This window comes from Narcine bancroftii, chromosome 6 (assembly GCF_036971445.1).
Source record: "Narcine bancroftii isolate sNarBan1 chromosome 6, sNarBan1.hap1, whole genome shotgun sequence".
Classification (NCBI taxonomy): domain Eukaryota; kingdom Metazoa; phylum Chordata; class Chondrichthyes; order Torpediniformes; family Narcinidae; genus Narcine; species Narcine bancroftii.
Window position 1 is genome coordinate 22,015,593 of NC_091474.1, and position 17,233 is coordinate 22,032,825.

At 40.9% G+C, this 17,233-nt stretch overlaps 1 protein-coding gene across 4 annotated transcripts in view; it reads right to left on the minus strand.

Moving 5' to 3' along the window:
* The window catches only part of LOC138735794 (protein phosphatase 1 regulatory inhibitor subunit 16B-like), a 139,100-nt gene that overhangs the window by 28,773 nt on the left and 93,094 nt on the right, over positions 1-17,233 (minus strand). For all 4 annotated transcript variants that reach the window (XM_069884223.1, XM_069884224.1, XM_069884225.1 and 1 more), the window contains 2 exons: positions 4,126-4,271; positions 2,951-3,054 (listed from right to left, as the gene is read on the minus strand). In XM_069884223.1, the coding sequence (XP_069740324.1) occupies positions 2,951-3,054; positions 4,126-4,271 (250 nt within the window). The remainder of the gene's footprint in view (positions 1-2,950; positions 3,055-4,125; positions 4,272-17,233) is intronic.

The window sequence follows — 17,233 nt, forward strand, 5'->3', positions numbered from 1 at the left end:
CTGCGGTCTTCTTCAAAGGAGGTTGCTGCCCGCCGAACTGTGAGGCGCCAAGATGCACGGTTTGAGGCGATATCAGCCCACTGGCGGTGGTCAATGGGGCAGGCACCAAGAGATTTCTTTAGGCAGTCCTTGTACCTCTTCTTTGGTGCACCTCTGTCTCGGTAGCCAGTGGAGAGCTCGCCATACAACACGATCTTGGGAAGGCGATGGTCCTCCATTCTGGAGACGTGACCTACCCAGCGCAGTTTGATCTTCAGCAGCGTGGATTCGATGCTGTCGGCCTCTGCCATCTCGAGTACTTCGATGTTGGAGATGAGGTCGCTCCAATGAATGTTGAGGATGGAGCGGAGAAAACGCTGGTGAAAGCTTTCTAGGAGCCATAGGTGATGCCTGTAGAGGACCCATGATTCGGAGCCGAACAGGAGTGTGGGTATGAAAACGGCTCTGTATACGCTAATCTTTTTCAGTTGATTGTATAAAAACACACAGAAATGCTGGAGGAACTCAGCAGATCTTGCAACAAAGATATACACCCGATGTTTCAGGCCTGAGCCCTTCTTCAAAGTATAGGCTCAAAACATCTGGAATATATCTTTACCTCCTATGAATGCTGCAAGTCTGGCACATCTACAGATTTTCAGGTTTCACTAAAATATTATAATTTCCTGCTCTGATATGTTGGAGAACAACGTAACAATCTTGACCATAAAAATAAACGTTTGAACAGTAAAAGAAAGGAAACCATAGATGTCCAGGAGTCACAGTGGGCAATCAAAACTCAAACACATCTGGCACAAGTTCTACACTGCAGCAATGATATATCATTTATATATCATTTGGTGCAGAGTGCTTTAGAAAATATTGCGATTGTGAAAGATGTTATTTAAAAGCAAAGTTAATCTTTACTCATATGCAGTTGAAATGTTTCTCTATTTATTTGCACAGATTGGGAATGCTTTAGTAACTCGTGAGCTTCCAGACTTTAGGAGGTGCCAGCTCAAACCCATATCGCGTCTGCTCCCATGGTGCTATTTTGAGGAAGAACAGGGGAGTTATGCACAGAGTTAAGGCCAATGTTAACCATGAATCAACATCACTAAAACAGAATATCTTGACACAATCACATTGCTGTTTGTGGGAGCTTCCTCTGCATGGTTTGGCTGACATGATTCCCACAATGACTGCAATTTATTGGCTGTGTGACACTTTGGAACATCCTGCGGTCATACAAATGGAAAGATTGTCAAAGATCAAGCCCAATAGCGAATGTAATAACTTTCCAATTGCTGGGTGTATTCTCCTCCCTCTGTGACACATTAAATCTCAAGGAGGAGCTGATTGCCTAGGAATTCTTATTATGGGTGATATTTTGTTGGGTAGCCTGATGATAAGCTATGATAAGACAAAAAAAGTTTTCAATATTAGGGCACAGAAGAAAAAAATTGAAGTGACTCCAGGCAAAGTTAGTAAACACGAGTTTATTGATCTTTTCAGATCTTAACTCCCATTCAATGAGATTTTCTACCAGAGGGAAGCAAAACCATTCTCCATAAAGGAATGGGAAGTACAGAAGAAGCTGTCAACTATAAATCCAACCAACTTGTCCTATCCCAACAAAAGGAATTGCTGGAATCTTCACTATTCCTTTCCTCTGACCACTCAACCTTTCTCTAAAAGTATATACAGTAAAAGCCTGGTATCCAGCACCAATGGGGATTGGTAGATGCCAAATATGAATTTCACCAGGCTTTGGTGCTTGAAAGATAAATGGTTACTGCTCAGGAAGGTTCTTGTCAGTTTTCAGAGAGAGATTTGTTGCTCGTTGGACATAAACTGATTCCTTCCGATCAGCCACCGCAGTGTCTTGCCGACGAAACTTGCCCCATCAGGGTTTTCCAGATGATAACCTCTTTCTTTCAGGTCACAACAGAGTTCCTTCATGTTACCCTTATTTCTAGTGAAACATTATACAACCAGCCATCTCCTCTTGTATGGACCACAAGGGCTTTGACCAGGCTGAACTGAGAACTCACAACCTATCTTCAAAATGGGGTTTTTCCACAAGCTTGCCAGCTTGTCATGTTCCAGTTCCAGCTACTATTGCTGAACTGTAGAACTGAATTCTCTCTCACTCGGAGAAAACCTCATGATCCTCTTAGAACAGCCAACTGCACTCAGACAGACTGCGGATCCGGACCTAATCTTCCAAGTCCATTTATCTATTGATTTCTAAAACAATAATCCATTATTCTACAGCATGTTCAATTAACACTTTCTTGTGAAGTCCTTATAGGCATTCTTCAAAGTTTTTGCAAAGGCATCCGGAGCCTGGAATGTCTGGCTTGAGCAGAGCTCCAGCATTTTAAATGAGATCTGTGTTGTGAAGTGTTGGTCTCTTTTTGTGACCGACACTAAAAAAACCTGCCACTATTTATCTCCTTTAAAACATATCTATATATAATATAAAATATAACATAATCTGTCACACTATCATCCAGTTAATGGCTCTATTTTTATCATCGTTCCTTTAGCTACATCCTAGTCACTCACTAACATTATTACATGGACATTTTACACATCAAAGAACTTTTCAGACATTCACTCCATTACACCACCACAGTTTGTTTTGGAAGGTCTTTCCCCATGAAGCCTGATTGGTAATCATGTGCTATACCACAGAATGTCTTTATCTATAAATATAATCAGAAGAAATGTTTCTATCCAGAGTGAAAGTGAAATTTGCTGCCACTCAGAATAGTTGAGTGGAACCACATTAGATTGATTAAAGGTGAGGCAAAAGGAGAGAGGAGTCACTGCTAAGGTTGATAAGAAGGTTCACATGGTGCATAAAGGTCAACAGGGGCAGTTTAGTTTGGATGCTCTCTTCTATGCTGCCCATTGTGAGCATGGAATATAAGGGCACCTCCACAACCAGCCTGATGCATCTTACCCTGGTTAACCATTGCTGTCTCGATGAGTTCCAGTGTTTGATCATCGTCACATAGATCATAAGGCATGTTCCCATCTGCATTGATTGCCAACAGGTCTGCTCCCCTGCAGTGAGAGGAGTAATAGTAGGGTTACTGTGGACCGAGGATCAAAATGTTCTTTCACTATACTCTTTATTTATTCCAGCACTTGGTATCTTCCTCATATCATCCTGCACTCACTATATTTGAGCATATGGGAGCCATTTTAAACAATGGAATGAACACCACCGTTAATCAAATCAATGATGGGAAATATGCCGTATATACTCGTGTCAAGGTCGACCCCTATTTTTGGCCCACAAATCTGGTATTTTCCATATATCTTGTGTAAAAGTCAATGCTAGTCTCTGGTATTGGCCTGGCTGCCCGCCCTTCAGAGTTTACGACACCTCAAAAGTGGACTCGCCTTGGCCCTGGCCGCCCACCCATAGGTGTTCCCGACACCTCAAGATTGGACACACCTTGGCCCTGGCCGCCCACCCATCGGAGTTCCCGACGCCTTGAGAGTGGACTCATCTCAGACCCAGCCATTCACCCACTGGAACTCAACAATGTTTCTTTAATTCTTTAATTCTTTGTGCTTTTGTTCTTTATTCATTTAGAGATCATTTTGACTTCTGCTGACTTCGGATTGATATTGGTACAGGGTATTTTGGATTCTAGTGTGAATTTCAGCCCCTCAAAATTAGGATCCATGTAATAGTTGGTCCCATAAATTTAACCTTAAAAAATGGTCCACAAAATTCGACTTTTACATGAGAATATACAGTAATGCAATTTAATTAAGTAGTTCCAAAGCGAGGTCCAATGTTTCAAAATGTATGGGATTGTAGGTCACATGGGTGTAATTAGGCAGCACAGACTTGTGGGCCAGAAGGGCCTGTATATCTAAATTTGAATTTCAGCTAATTTCCCAATTAAGAGAGCAATGAAGCTAGAAGGAAGCTCCTTCACTCTCAGGCTGTAGGTTAACTGGACATCAATGGGGCATGTTAATTGGTCAATTACCCAAGAAAAAATGTGGACTTCCTTGTGGCCAGGTCTATAGCTTTCACCTCTGACATAATCAACCAGATTAAATTGCCTAGCTAAAATAAGGATTTCCTCCTCCAGAATCGAGCTGAGAGGAACTGACCGCTCTATCAGGAGTTTCACCAGATTGGTATGTCGACATGTTGCTGCTGCATGCAATGGAGTCCACAGCTCATTGTCGGTCGCATCTACATTGGTCCCGTGGTCCAGAAGCAGCCTCACCATCTCCTCAAAATTATCGATACAAGACTGGAAAGGAATTGCAAAGTGTCAATGGGAGAAGAGTGAAAACATTTCCTTGGAAATATATAATATACCATTGCCTTATACCATGTTCAAGTTTGGAATAAGGCAACATTAACAAGGCAGATTTCACTGTCCATTTGCTTCAAGGTTTGTCCTTGTCCACCACAATGATACTTCTTTTTAAAATGGCCTGTTAATCACCTCCAAGGCTCTTGAGGGTCTGCCATGCAATAAATCCAGGTGTGTTAATCCCCTCATTTTCGGATAGATTCTAAGAGATTACCCTTTGAGGACAGATTGAGTTGCCAGGGACAGTATTCACTGGAGTTTAGAAGATTGTGAGGGGACCTTATAGAAACATGTATATTTATGAAAGGGATAGATAGAGATAGGAAAGTTGTTTCCACTGGCTGGTGAGACTAGAACTCCAGGATATTGCCTCAAGATTCAGGAAAATAGATTTCAGACAGAAATGAGAAGGAATTGCTTCTCTTAGAGACTAGTTATTCTATGCAGTACTCAGTGGAGGCTGCCTCATTCACTGAAACACAATTTTGTCTTTACTGTGTGTGCATGGTATGAATGATAAATGAGGGTGACTTGATTTGACTTGACTTGAACTGGATTTAAGACACAAATATGTTTGCATAATCGGGGAATTAAGAGTTATGGGGAAAAGGCAAGGAAGTGGAGCTGAGTCCACAGACCAGATCAGCTGTGAGCTCGATGAATGGTGAGGCAGATTTATTGGTAGCGCAAAAAAATCTGACTCAACATACACGTGAACAAATAAAGAAATGTAAACAGATAATGAAATACAAACAAATTGACTGTGCATTAGAGAGAGAATATAAAAAAAATCAATAAAGTGCAAAAGTAAGTGTCCTTAAATGAGTCCCTGATTGAGTTTGTTGTTGAGGAGTCTGATGGTGGAGGGGGAGCAGCTGTTCCTGAACCTGGTGGTGTGAGTCTTGTGGCACCGATACCTCTTTCCTATTTGATTCATTCTTATTTGATCTGGAAAGGATAGCACCGGGGTAGAGAATCCATGAGTACGATATCTCTGATACCATCCCAACCAATTATCAGCATTGTTGCTCAGCTGCCAAGGTGCAAGTTGATCTTATAACCACCCTTTTCTAAGTAGCAAAAACACTCCATTAATGAAGTGCAACTGTACTCGTATCCAGAGGCTTGGACGACTAATCAGAGAGACAGGTTTGAAACTCATCGTGGCAGCTACGGAATTTAGATTTAAGTATTTAAATAAGTCTGGAATAAAAATGAAGCATCTGTAGTGGTGACATTGAAACTACAGAATCTGCATTTAAAAATCTAGTTAATAAATTCCAAGAAAAGCAATCTGGAGCCATGTGTGACACACCAATGTGATCAGACCTTAACTTTTCTGAAATGCCTAGCAAGCCAAAACATTTGGGTGAAAATAGGAATGCACAATAAATACAGATCTTGGCAACATATCCATATCCCATTGATAAATAAATATCACAGTTTTCTCCAAATGAAAAGTAGATGTCCTGCTTTGTGCTCTTGTAGCCTTAAAATGGAGTTAAACTGCAGATGCATAAAACAATCAGCTGGAGCAGCATTAGTGGGGAGAAATGGAGCTGTTAACGGTCAAGGCCTTGATGCATGGCCTCAACCTAATGCCCTCTCCCCCCTCTCCACTGACGCTGCTGTTTTAGCATTTGTAAAGCATGACCTTGGGATGAACCAAAAGATTTTGCAGTCAAATAAATACTTTCAAAGTGAGTTAAGTGTTGGAAAGGCAGCAGGCAATATGCATACACGATGACCAACAGTGAGGTAATAATTTTGATAATCTATTTTAGTCGAATTCCTTTCCTTCTTCAATTTTTGGAAGCAATTAATTCATTTATAAGGCCAAGTTGGTGACGTTTCACTGGAGGCTGTGGCAAAAATCTCGAAGGATATCTGATCCACACTTGCCTCTCCCACAATAAGACTCTATTGGTCTGTCCATTCTGGCCCCGGCATTCTTTAATACAACAAAGGAGAGCGGGAAGAAATCTTGGAAGAAATCCTGGCTGCACATGTGGAAAAGCAGCATTGTGAAGGATCATTTCCGGTTGGCTCTCAGCTGCTTCAGTGTTTGAGAATTTTCCAAAGTCACATCCAGCACATTAAAAGCACCAGCTAAGCTCATCGGGCTGAAAATCAAATTTTAATTCCCATTGTTTCTGAGACATGTTCTTACACAGTCAAAGAACTATGAAACAGGCTCACTGACTTTGCACTTAACATCACTCAAGAACACCAGTTTTATTCTCTCCCCCATTCCCATGAACTCAAGTTCAAGGGTGACACAGTAAGCATTAGGGCGGCACAGTTAACTTAGCGGTTAGCGCAATGCAGTTACAGCGTCAGAGACTGGGGTTTGAATTCGGTGGTGTCTGTGAAGAGGTTGCACGGTCTCCCTGTGTCTATGTGGATACCAATGCACAGGACAGGAAAAGTCTACATTAACTTGGCCAGCGCCATCATGGGTATCGGTCTTCACTCCATTAAGGACATCTTCAAGCTGTGATGTTTCAAGAAAGCATCCTCTATAATCAAGGAACCTCACCACCTAGGCCATGCCCTTTTCTCAGGATGGAGGGACAGGAGCCTGAAGCCATATACACAATAACAAAAACATTTTCTTTCCCTACACCATCAGATTTATGAACGGACAATGAACCTATGGAACCCACCTCACTTTTTCTATTTTTTGCACTATCTTTTTTAAAATCTGTAGTAACAGATTTGTAATTTATAGCAATTTTGCTCCTGTGATGCACAATACTGCTACTGCAAATCAAGGTTCATGACATGTTCATGACAATAAACCTGATTCTGATTCTATTTTCTAGCCACTCAGTTCAGATTTTAATGCTTCTGACCCTCCTTAGAAGGCTAAAGATAATGTGTGATGGATGGTGGGGATCCTCAATAATTCTTTGAGCCCTAATTAAGCAAAGCTGCCGGTGAATGTCATCAGTAGAGTTAAGGAAGTCCCCCAGTGATCTTCTTCACTGTTTAAATGATCCTCTTTATTGACTTCCAGCCTGCAGAACTCTCCCCAGATCCTACAACTCACCCTTACACTGTCTTTTCTCCTTATTGTCCCTTTTTAATTCAGTTAAATATACAATTATGATTCTTTTGTTTTGCAAAGTACTGTCCAGCTGCGGCAATTAACAATTGTAGTGCCTAGGTACATTGCACAATGTATATGACAATAACCTCATTATTAAATTATCAAAAGTAGCTGGATCTCCCTGGCCCATTCCCAAAGTGTTTTCCAAGGAAGGGTAAAGCCCAGCATTCCATACTCTGATTCTTGTAGCACAGCCCCATCTGACAATAACAGTGTGGCAATATGTAAGTGTGGCACTGTCGAGAAATTGGTGACTAAAGATGACAGTAAAGCATTGCAATTCTCATAATCCTCTTATTTCTTGAACTCAAAACAAACATCAAGTTCTTTGCAAGAATGGATCAGTCCTGCCAAGAAAAATAGGTAAGGGGAAAAAAAACCAGACTGTTGGGAGTACTTGAGCATTTGGATTCCACCCATTATGCCTGTTCCACTATTCAATAAGATTGTGGCTGGCGTTCATTTTTTTGCGCCACGTTTCAGGACCAGCCCCATATGATGGCACAGTTAGCGTAGATGGGTGGCATGGATAGAATTGATGGGAGGAACCGTTAGTGTAGTGGTTAGTACAATGCTATCACAGTGCCAGTGACCCAAGTTTGAATCTGCAGCATACTGTAATGAGTTTGTACATTCTCCACCTGTCTGCGTGGGTTTCCTTCAAAAAGTATGGGGTTTGTATGGGGTATTTGCGGACTAGAAGGGCCTAATGGCCTGTTTCCGTGCTGTAATTGTTATATATGTTATATTTGGGCGGCACAGGCTTGGTGGGCCAGGAGGGCCTATATGTCTAAATTAAATTAAATGTTAAAAGTTAAATATGCCTTGACTCCTTTAATACCTAAGTGGAGCTTTCAAAGAGCTAGCGCAAACATCATGGGCTGAACGGCCTCCTTTGATTCAAGATTCACAGATCAGATGCTTTCTCTGCAGCTTTTCCTGTGGATCAGAACTGAACCAGCTGATCAGAATTCATTAAAATGAGTGGAAATTCCTGAAATTGTCAAGGATTAACTGCCTGTCGTCAATAAATCCAAAGTTCCTGGTTCCAATGCTTACAGCCTCCCTCCTTCATCAATGAATTTCAACAGAGTCATGACTGCATGGTTCAGTCTTAATTTATGAGTTGTGTCTGCCAACATACTGATAGGATTTTGGCAGCTTCATTCCCTAATCATGGCGATTGATGCAATAACATTTAAACTTGGCTGACAACAGCTTAAGAGTTTCCACATGTTGCAAAAGTGGCTAATCCAAATTATTTTGAACTGGTGTTGGTAGCAGTTCTTAACCTAACCACCGCAAGATGCTCACCTCCCAGAACAGATCAGAATTTATCATTTTGTCAAAAAAGTCATGGATTTGGAACTGCAACATTTGGCCACACGGAAAAGACAGATCGACTTATCACAACTGAAGCTTCACAAATACCTAACATAGAATTATAAAAAGTTATAGCATAAATGGAGGCTATTTGGCCATCTATGTCCAAAAATACCAATTTGTTAAATTGACCTCAGGCCTTTTTTTCCAGAGCTTTGTAGGTTAGCACATTTTGAGTGTTCATCTTTTTAAACCAGGGTGATTTTTTACTCAGAGCTTTCCAGAGCTTTTACCCAGAGCTTTTACAAAGCTTTCCAGAGCTTTTCCAACCCTTGAATGAATACAAAAAATGAATGGCATTTCTATAAGATAGAACCTAACAGTATTCCAGTGACAGAAAGGTTTCCCTCGTACCATAGGGATATTTCTTCCTCTTCTCACTGCAGGTGAGCACCCTCTCCTCTCTCCTGTTCATACTTCCAACAACTTTGCTGCTCCTTCCCACCCACTCGAAGGGCAACTGGAGGTCTGCTCTGTGAATAAAACGGAAGCCCAAACATTCCTTGGGAGACAATGGTTCAATTCCCTGCTGGGGAGGAAAACACCCACCACACGATGTCTTTAAGATGTGTGCCAGTGACTCAGTTGTGTGAAGCCCAGACGTTCATTTCTACATTCTTTGTGTTTCATCCTTTTCCTGTTTGTGAGTGTTTTGGGATTTTAAAAAATGCTAAGATTTCATTTAACCTGCAAAGGATAATAACGTCAGGCAAGCATTTCATTTCTGATGAAGGGATAAATGTATAATAAACTTTTAACTTTAAATCTAAAGTTAGATTCTAAGGCCAACATCTTCTTATTAAGCCACATTCCCACCTTTCTTTTCCATATGAGATGTCGAACTAATATACTGTCTGTCCTGGTGCGCGATTGAATTGAATTGAATATTTTATTTATATAACACATTTTAAACACAACAAAATGTTGCTCCAAAGTGCTTTACATCAATTAATCAAAAAATACACAAAGCCCAAAACCAACAAACACAAAAGAGTACACATTGGATAAAAGAAGGAGATGGTTTTATTCCAAAGATCTGCAGGAGATTCCTTCCTGTCACTTGATTAACACTCACCCCTCATCCATAATCAGTAAAACAAAGAGTCTCTTGGCTGGAGTTACAAACATCCTGGAAATTCTCTGGATGTGGTACAAAATCTCCAGTATGCTGATAAAATTTTCAGGTTTCAGAACAAATACTGTTATTGCAAGGAGAAAGGCAAATCATAGCAATCCAACCTCTTTTAGGGCCAAGTGAGGTCACTAAATGCTCAACACCTTGGCTTAGAAATTACTTTACTATATTTCAGTGGCAGTAAATTGATGTGGTGTGTAACCAGTAAAGGCCCATAGTCTTCACAAGCTTCAATTACAAGATTCAGAATCTGAATCCAAATTTATTGTCAAGAACATGTCAAGAAATTCATTGTTTGGCGGTAGAATCACCTTGCAAACATCAACCACCTTACAAATTAAATAAATAGTGCAAGAAAACGTCAAAGTAAGGCAGAAATCTGATGGTGGAGGGGAAGAAGCTGTTTTTGTACCATTAAGTGTTCATCTTCAGTCTCCTGTACCTCCTTCCTGATGGTACCTGTGAGAAGAGGGCATGGCCTGGGTGGTGATGGTTCTTGACGATAGAGGCTGCTTTCTTAAGATACCGTATCTTGTAAATGTCTTCGATGGAGTGAAGACTGATGTCTATGATGGCGCTGGCAGAATATACAATCCCTGTAGAAATTTTCTCTCCTGTGTATTGGCACCTCCATACCGGACAGTGATACCACCAATCAGAATGCTTTCCACAGTATACCTGTAGAAATTTGCAAGTCTTTGGTGACACACCAAATCTCCTCAAACTCCTCATGAAGTATAGCCACTGCTAAATCTTCTTTGCGATCGCATCAACATGGAGGCCCCAGGATAGATCTTCAGAGATGTTGATACTCTTGATCCCTCTTCCCCCTCTCACCATAAATGGTGCCCCTCCAGTTTTAGAATTGTTAACTCTGGGGAAAACGATAGAGCACTGACTTTGTTCAAGCCCTTCATGATTTGACATGCGTCTATAAAATCATCCCTTCGCCACCTTTGCAAAGGAATGTACAAGTTTACACAATGGCTGAGGACAAAACTCACACTTGAATAAACATGAACACTCTTTTCGTGTCATTAAAATACACGAGGTAAAATGAAAAGTAGCGACCAGTGAACACTAGCACCCAGCAATGCACTAATACTGATTTAGCCTCTATAGGAGAATAAAGCAGGAATACTGTAGCTGATAAAATCAAGCATCTCAACATCTGCAGGTTGGGGCTGATATAGTTCCAGAAGTAGAATGTAAGAACACAAAGGAACAGGTGGGTCAGATGAATGTTCCCAAAGGAACAGGTGGGTCAGATGAATGTTCCCAAAGGAACAGGTGGCTCAGATGAATGTGCAAAACCCAAACCAAACAGCACTTACAAACTGTTCACAAATGTGACAAGTTTTCGATATCAACACTGATGCAAACTGTTCTGCATCTCTTAACAGAACACATCCACTTTTTCTCCTCCACTTGGTTAACATTTTAACCTAGACAACAGGCCCTTTGTCTCAGAACAATGAGAGAATTAAGGAAGGAAAGGAAATTTACAGAAGGAATCTGTGCTAGTTCTTTGCAGACAAAGGCACCATTGAACGGACAACAGAACCGAGTAGTGCAGGAATAATGTGTTTTACGCCCTCACTCCCCAGCATGCAGCTGGCTCCACTGATTCCTCGCCTCTCTCCAGAGTGATTAAGGGTGCAGAATGCGAGTAAATGACAAGTCAACCCTTGCCAGTTGCCCGTTATGTCTTTGATACTACATGTCGCAGCAGAGGCAGAAGGTCTGGGACAAACCCACGCGATGCTATTCAGTTTAGAAGCAGTGGTCTTCCACTACATTTCCCTTCCTTGCACCTTAACTGGACCTGAAAATATGTGGTAACACTTGATGGAAACTAAATATAACTATCTGACTTGAATTTAAATGAAAAGAATCTATGAAGACTGGAGATCTGAAATGTAAAAGGAGGCAGGACGTTTATCATACTGGTAGCCCAAAGCTGTTCCAGCGCCAGCGATCGGTACCAGGTTTCAAATCCGGCGCTGTCTGTAAGGAGTTTGTAGGTTCTCCCCGTGTCTGCGTGGGTTTCCTCCAGGTGCTCTGGTTTCCTCCCACCCTTCAAAAGGTGCAGGGGTTGTATGTTAATTTGGTTGTAATTGGGAGTCATGGGCTCGTGGACCAAAAGAGCCAGTTACTGTGCTGCATGTCTAAAAATTTTTTTAAAATAGAATGAATACTCAGTGGGTTCTGGTTTCATCTGTGGAGAGAGAATCAGAGTTAACATTTCCTGCTGATGAAAGATCATGGCCACAAAATATTTTCTCTGCTTCTCTTTCCACATATACTGCCTGATCTTTGAAGTATTTTTCCAACTAATCACCTCGACAGAAATACAGAACAATGCAGGAAACACTCAGTAGATCAGGCAGCATCCGCATAAAGACAACTTGCGAGGTCAAAGGCCTTTCCTCAGAACTGGGGAGGAAAGAAAAGAGCTTAGGTTTAAGTTGCAGAGAGGATGGTTGAAGGATGGATAGGACAAAGGGAATATGTCTAAGCGGGTGAAGCCAGGATTGCAGTCGGGATAAGCTGTTGAGGAAGCCATCTAAATGATAGGACAATGAGGAGGTTAGAGAAAGAGAGAGAACGCAAGCAGAGGAACATGGAAAAGCTGTGATATGTAGAGATGAAGGGAAGTCTCAGTAGGTCAGGCTTGAGAAGAACTTAGTCAATTTAACATATGGGTGAGTGGCTGTAGAACTGGCCATTCATGATACAAACTGAGAAAATGAGTAATATGAGCTCTCAGCGGCACAAGGAGAGCTTCTTCCCCTCCGTCATCAGATTCCTGAATGAATAATGAACCTCAGACACTTCCTCATTTTGACATTTTCTTTTTCTTGCACTATTTTTATTTAATTTTTTTAAGGTGGTTTATATAATGTTGGCACTGTGATAATCCACAAAACAACAAATTTTGTGACATGTTAATGACAATAAATTCTGATTCTGATGAAATTGTTGATTTCCCCACTGAACCTGTAAGGCTGAAATGCATCCAGCAGAAGATGAAAAGCCATTCCCAAACCTTAGCTTTGGATTGCCCCTATGGACAGAATACTGGTGTTCTGCAAAACAATCACTGAATCCAATGCGAGGTAGATCACATTATGAAGACCTGTACAGTAACACACATTAGAACAAATGCAAGTGAATCACTGCTTTATCTGAAAGGACTCTAGTGGTCCCTGGATGGTGGGGAAGGTAAGAAGTTAAGAGGTGGGTGTTATGTTGACAATTCACAGTCTTTTGGACTTGGTTTTGATTTCAATATTTTCATATAACTCATCTTCTTTCATTGTGTCAGAACTGACCTGTTCTGTGGAGATTATCCACATTGAATCAGTTTTCTCTCCCTACCAGCCTGATATACTGGGCATTTCCAATAACGCTGTATTTCAGAATTTTTATATGTTCCTTTGCTATCTTTTTTAACATCCTGAATTAACCTTTCAACCAGATGCTTTATCCCCATGGCAATCCTGGTCTCACCCTAATGGAGATATTCCCTTTGTCCTATCTATCAATTTCTGCACCCTCTCTGCAACATAGAACTAACAATAACGGTCTCTCCTTCCAGATTTTGATGAAGGATCTTCAACCCAAAACTTGTTCCACAGTTACCACCCACCCACTGCGGATTTCCAGCATTTTCTGCTCTTATTTTGAGTTTCCAGGATCTCAGAGATTTTTCTTTAGATTTTCATCATGTATGAACATTTTACGATTTTTTTAAATTGGTAGGTTCACAGAAGTAAACAGGCATCACCTTTGCATTCCTTTCCAACTCCTACCACATATCCTCTCTCTGTTCCCCTTCATCTGGTTTGATCTGCCCACCACTCATCTAGCTACCAACAGACAAGGTCATGAAGGGATCTGAATGTAAGGATAGGAATTTTAAGATAAAAGTGTTGTCAGACTGGAACCCAACATAGGTCAACAAGGTCGGGGCTGATATGTTAACTGCCAATTAAAAAAGGAGAACTAGAACTTTGGATATGCTTGTTTGTGCATGCTTAAGTATTTCAAAAATGTGCATTGATGAAACCGCAACCTCAGAGACAGAAATGAAGAAGGTCAAAGCCATGCCAACAATGCGTCAAGAAGATTACATGTCAAGGCTGTGGGATGGGGACATCTGATACAACACCTTTGGTGAACAGGAATTACAATTTTTGAAGTACAGTATTTGATTTAACATACAGTAGTTTAATGTGTAATAGTTGAGCAGAGAGTTTTAGTCTATAATCTGCCTTTGATACTTGTGGTTTGAACTCTGGCACAAAAGAGGAAGATAGAGCTTTTTTTTAATGTAATGTATAATAATTAGTATGCAAGGGTTAATTTTTTAAAAAATATAACAGGTGTGAGTAATAGCACATGGAAGTACATTTTCTCTGTACTCTACTGATCTAATTATATCCAGTAAGGAAAACAACCCAGTAACACCACCGTCTCAAATGGAATAATCTAGAATTCTTTCTCAAGGAAAATGTAGTCGAAATATAAATTATTATGTTGAATATGGTGATTAATGATCAAGCAAAAACAATTTTCAAATACACCACCAGTCTCAGAATATTTTCGGAACCTTATAGAACATATAAAATTATGAAGGGGATAGATAAGATAGAGGTAGGAAAATTGTTTTCACTGGTAGGTGAGACCAGAACTAGAGGACACAGTCTCAAGATTCAGGGGAGTAGATTTAAAATTGTTTATCTCAGAGGGTAGTGAATGTATGGAATTCTCTGCTCAGGGAAGAAGTTGAGGCTACTTCATTAAACTTATTTAAGCTTCAGTTAGAAAGATAGATTTTTACATAAAAAAGGAATTAAGGGATATGTGGAAAAGGCAGGTGGGTGGAATTGAGTCAATGATCAGATCAGCCATGATTTTATTGAATGACGGAGCAGGCTCGATGGGCCGGATGGCCGTCTCCTGCTCCTAGTTCTTATGTTCTTATATTTCCACGTTTGTGTCAAGGTAACAAGAGTTCCAGCTGTTGCAACTGCCCAGAATCTGCTTACCCATTTAAAGATATCCAACTGCATATTTGCTGTAAATTAACCTGCTATTACACTTGCAGATAATCAAGATTTTGCTGTACTGGCGGGTGTTGATTAATAAAAAAATTAAATGGCCACACCAAAGCAGTCATGCAGCAAGTGATGAACAGGAAATGTTCTCAGGAGACAGGCAGCTTGGTAGACATTCACCACAATATCAGAGGGAATAAGTGATAAGGCCTGAACTATTTTCAAAACTCAAACCACCTTTCCAACCAGCTTGGATCCCATTGTAGAGTCACAGAGTTTTACAGCATTTAAACAGCCCATGTCGACCAAGTTTGGGCAGCACCGTTGGCATAGCTGTTAGCACAATGCTACTACAGCACCGGTGATCGGGACTTGTGTTCAAATCCAGCACTGTTTGTAGAGGGTTTGTATGTTCTCCCTTTCTCTGAGTGGGTTTCCTCCGGGTACTCCAGTTTCAAAAGGTTAACTGGGTCTAATTGGGCACCTTCGCTCTGTCCACATCCCTGACGGGGATGTCCCAGTGGCCAGCCATTTCAATTCTGCACCTCACTCCTGCGCTGACAAGTCTGTCCATGGCCTCATGTACTGTCAAAACAAGTCCATCCCTAAATTGGAGGAGCACATGTAATTTTCTGTCTGGGCACTCTGCTTTTCACTAGCCTACTCCCTGTTCTCCCGCTCTTCCTGATCCCTCTGTCTTCTTTCCTCCAGCTCTCCACCCACTTCCCGCTCCATTCACAGAGCCATCCCTCCTCCCCTTGTTTGCTGGAGTGCTCTCTTTCCCTTATCCACCTATTACCGCCTGCCTATGGGACTGTGCTCCTCCCCCTGCCCCCCCTCACCCCCACCATTTTGTTCGGGCACCTGCCCACATTTTGTTCATACTTTGATGAAGGGCTCATCCAAAATGTTGGTTTTGTATCTTTATTTTTGCTATATAAAGTATACTGTTTGACCTCCTGAATTTCTCCTTTATTATGTGCTTATTTTAAATTTATCTACCTGAGCTGGTCCCATTTGCCTGCAATCTCCCATATTCCTCTAAACTTTTCCAATCCATGTATTTGCAATTTTGAATGAACTGATTTCGTTAGGCAGTCATTTACATACAAGCACATCCCACAACAGTGAGTCAACAGGTAGTTTGTGGAGCTTTGGTATGAAACCAGAAACCCTGGAAAATTTCTAAGGGGTGTCATGGAAAGTGTGCTGACCGGGTGATTCACAGTCTGGTATGGGGACACCAATACCCCGAGCATAAAGCCCTCCAAAAGGTAGTGGACACAGTGCAGGACATCACAGGCAAAACCCTCCCTATTACTAATAACATCTACGGGAACACTGCTGTCAGAGAATCATCAAGGATCCACAAAGCATAGGCTTTATTCTCACTTCTACCATCAGGAAAGGGGTATCGGTGTCACAAGACTCAAACCAACAGGTTCAGGAACAGCTGCTCCCCCTCCACCATCAGACTCCTCAACAACAAACTCAATCAGGGACTCATTTAAGGACTCTCACTTCTGCACTTTATTGATTTTTTAAAAAAATCTCTGTATTGCAATCAGTTTGTTTATATTCGTTAACTGTTTAAAGTTTTTTTATTTGTTTACATGTATACACTAAACACTTTTTTTTTGCAATACCAATAAGCGATAATTCTGCCTCACCAACAGAAAAAGGAATCTCCGATTGTATGTGATATCATGTTATGTACTCTGATAATAAATCTGAAATCTGAACCAAAAAGCAAGTGTTTGACCAAAATAAGATCAACATGCAAAGGATGTTTTTTTCACCAGTGCTGTTCTTTTGATAAACTGAGCATTTCCTGGATATTTTGTAATTCACTATCTCTTCAGCAGCTTGTCATAATTCAGCCCCTAGTTTTTAAGCTTAAACTGAAGAGCCCTGTGTTACACTGAGATGGGTAACAGGGACCTGAGTCACACTTTTAATGACGCCAGTTGATGAAAGATGAGCTCTTCTCTGAACAGATCTGCAAAGCAAATAGGAGTGTCATAGCTAAATATCTTCTTTTTCAGTGATTGGATGATTCTCTGACATGACAAAAATGTAAACAATTTTGTTTCACTACAAAAGAAAGAGTGCGTAATGCTTGAAATTACATTTATAAATGAACATTGTAAAAGAAATATACAGTATATAAATAAGTTTCTTTGTGAGAAGATGACCTGTATTA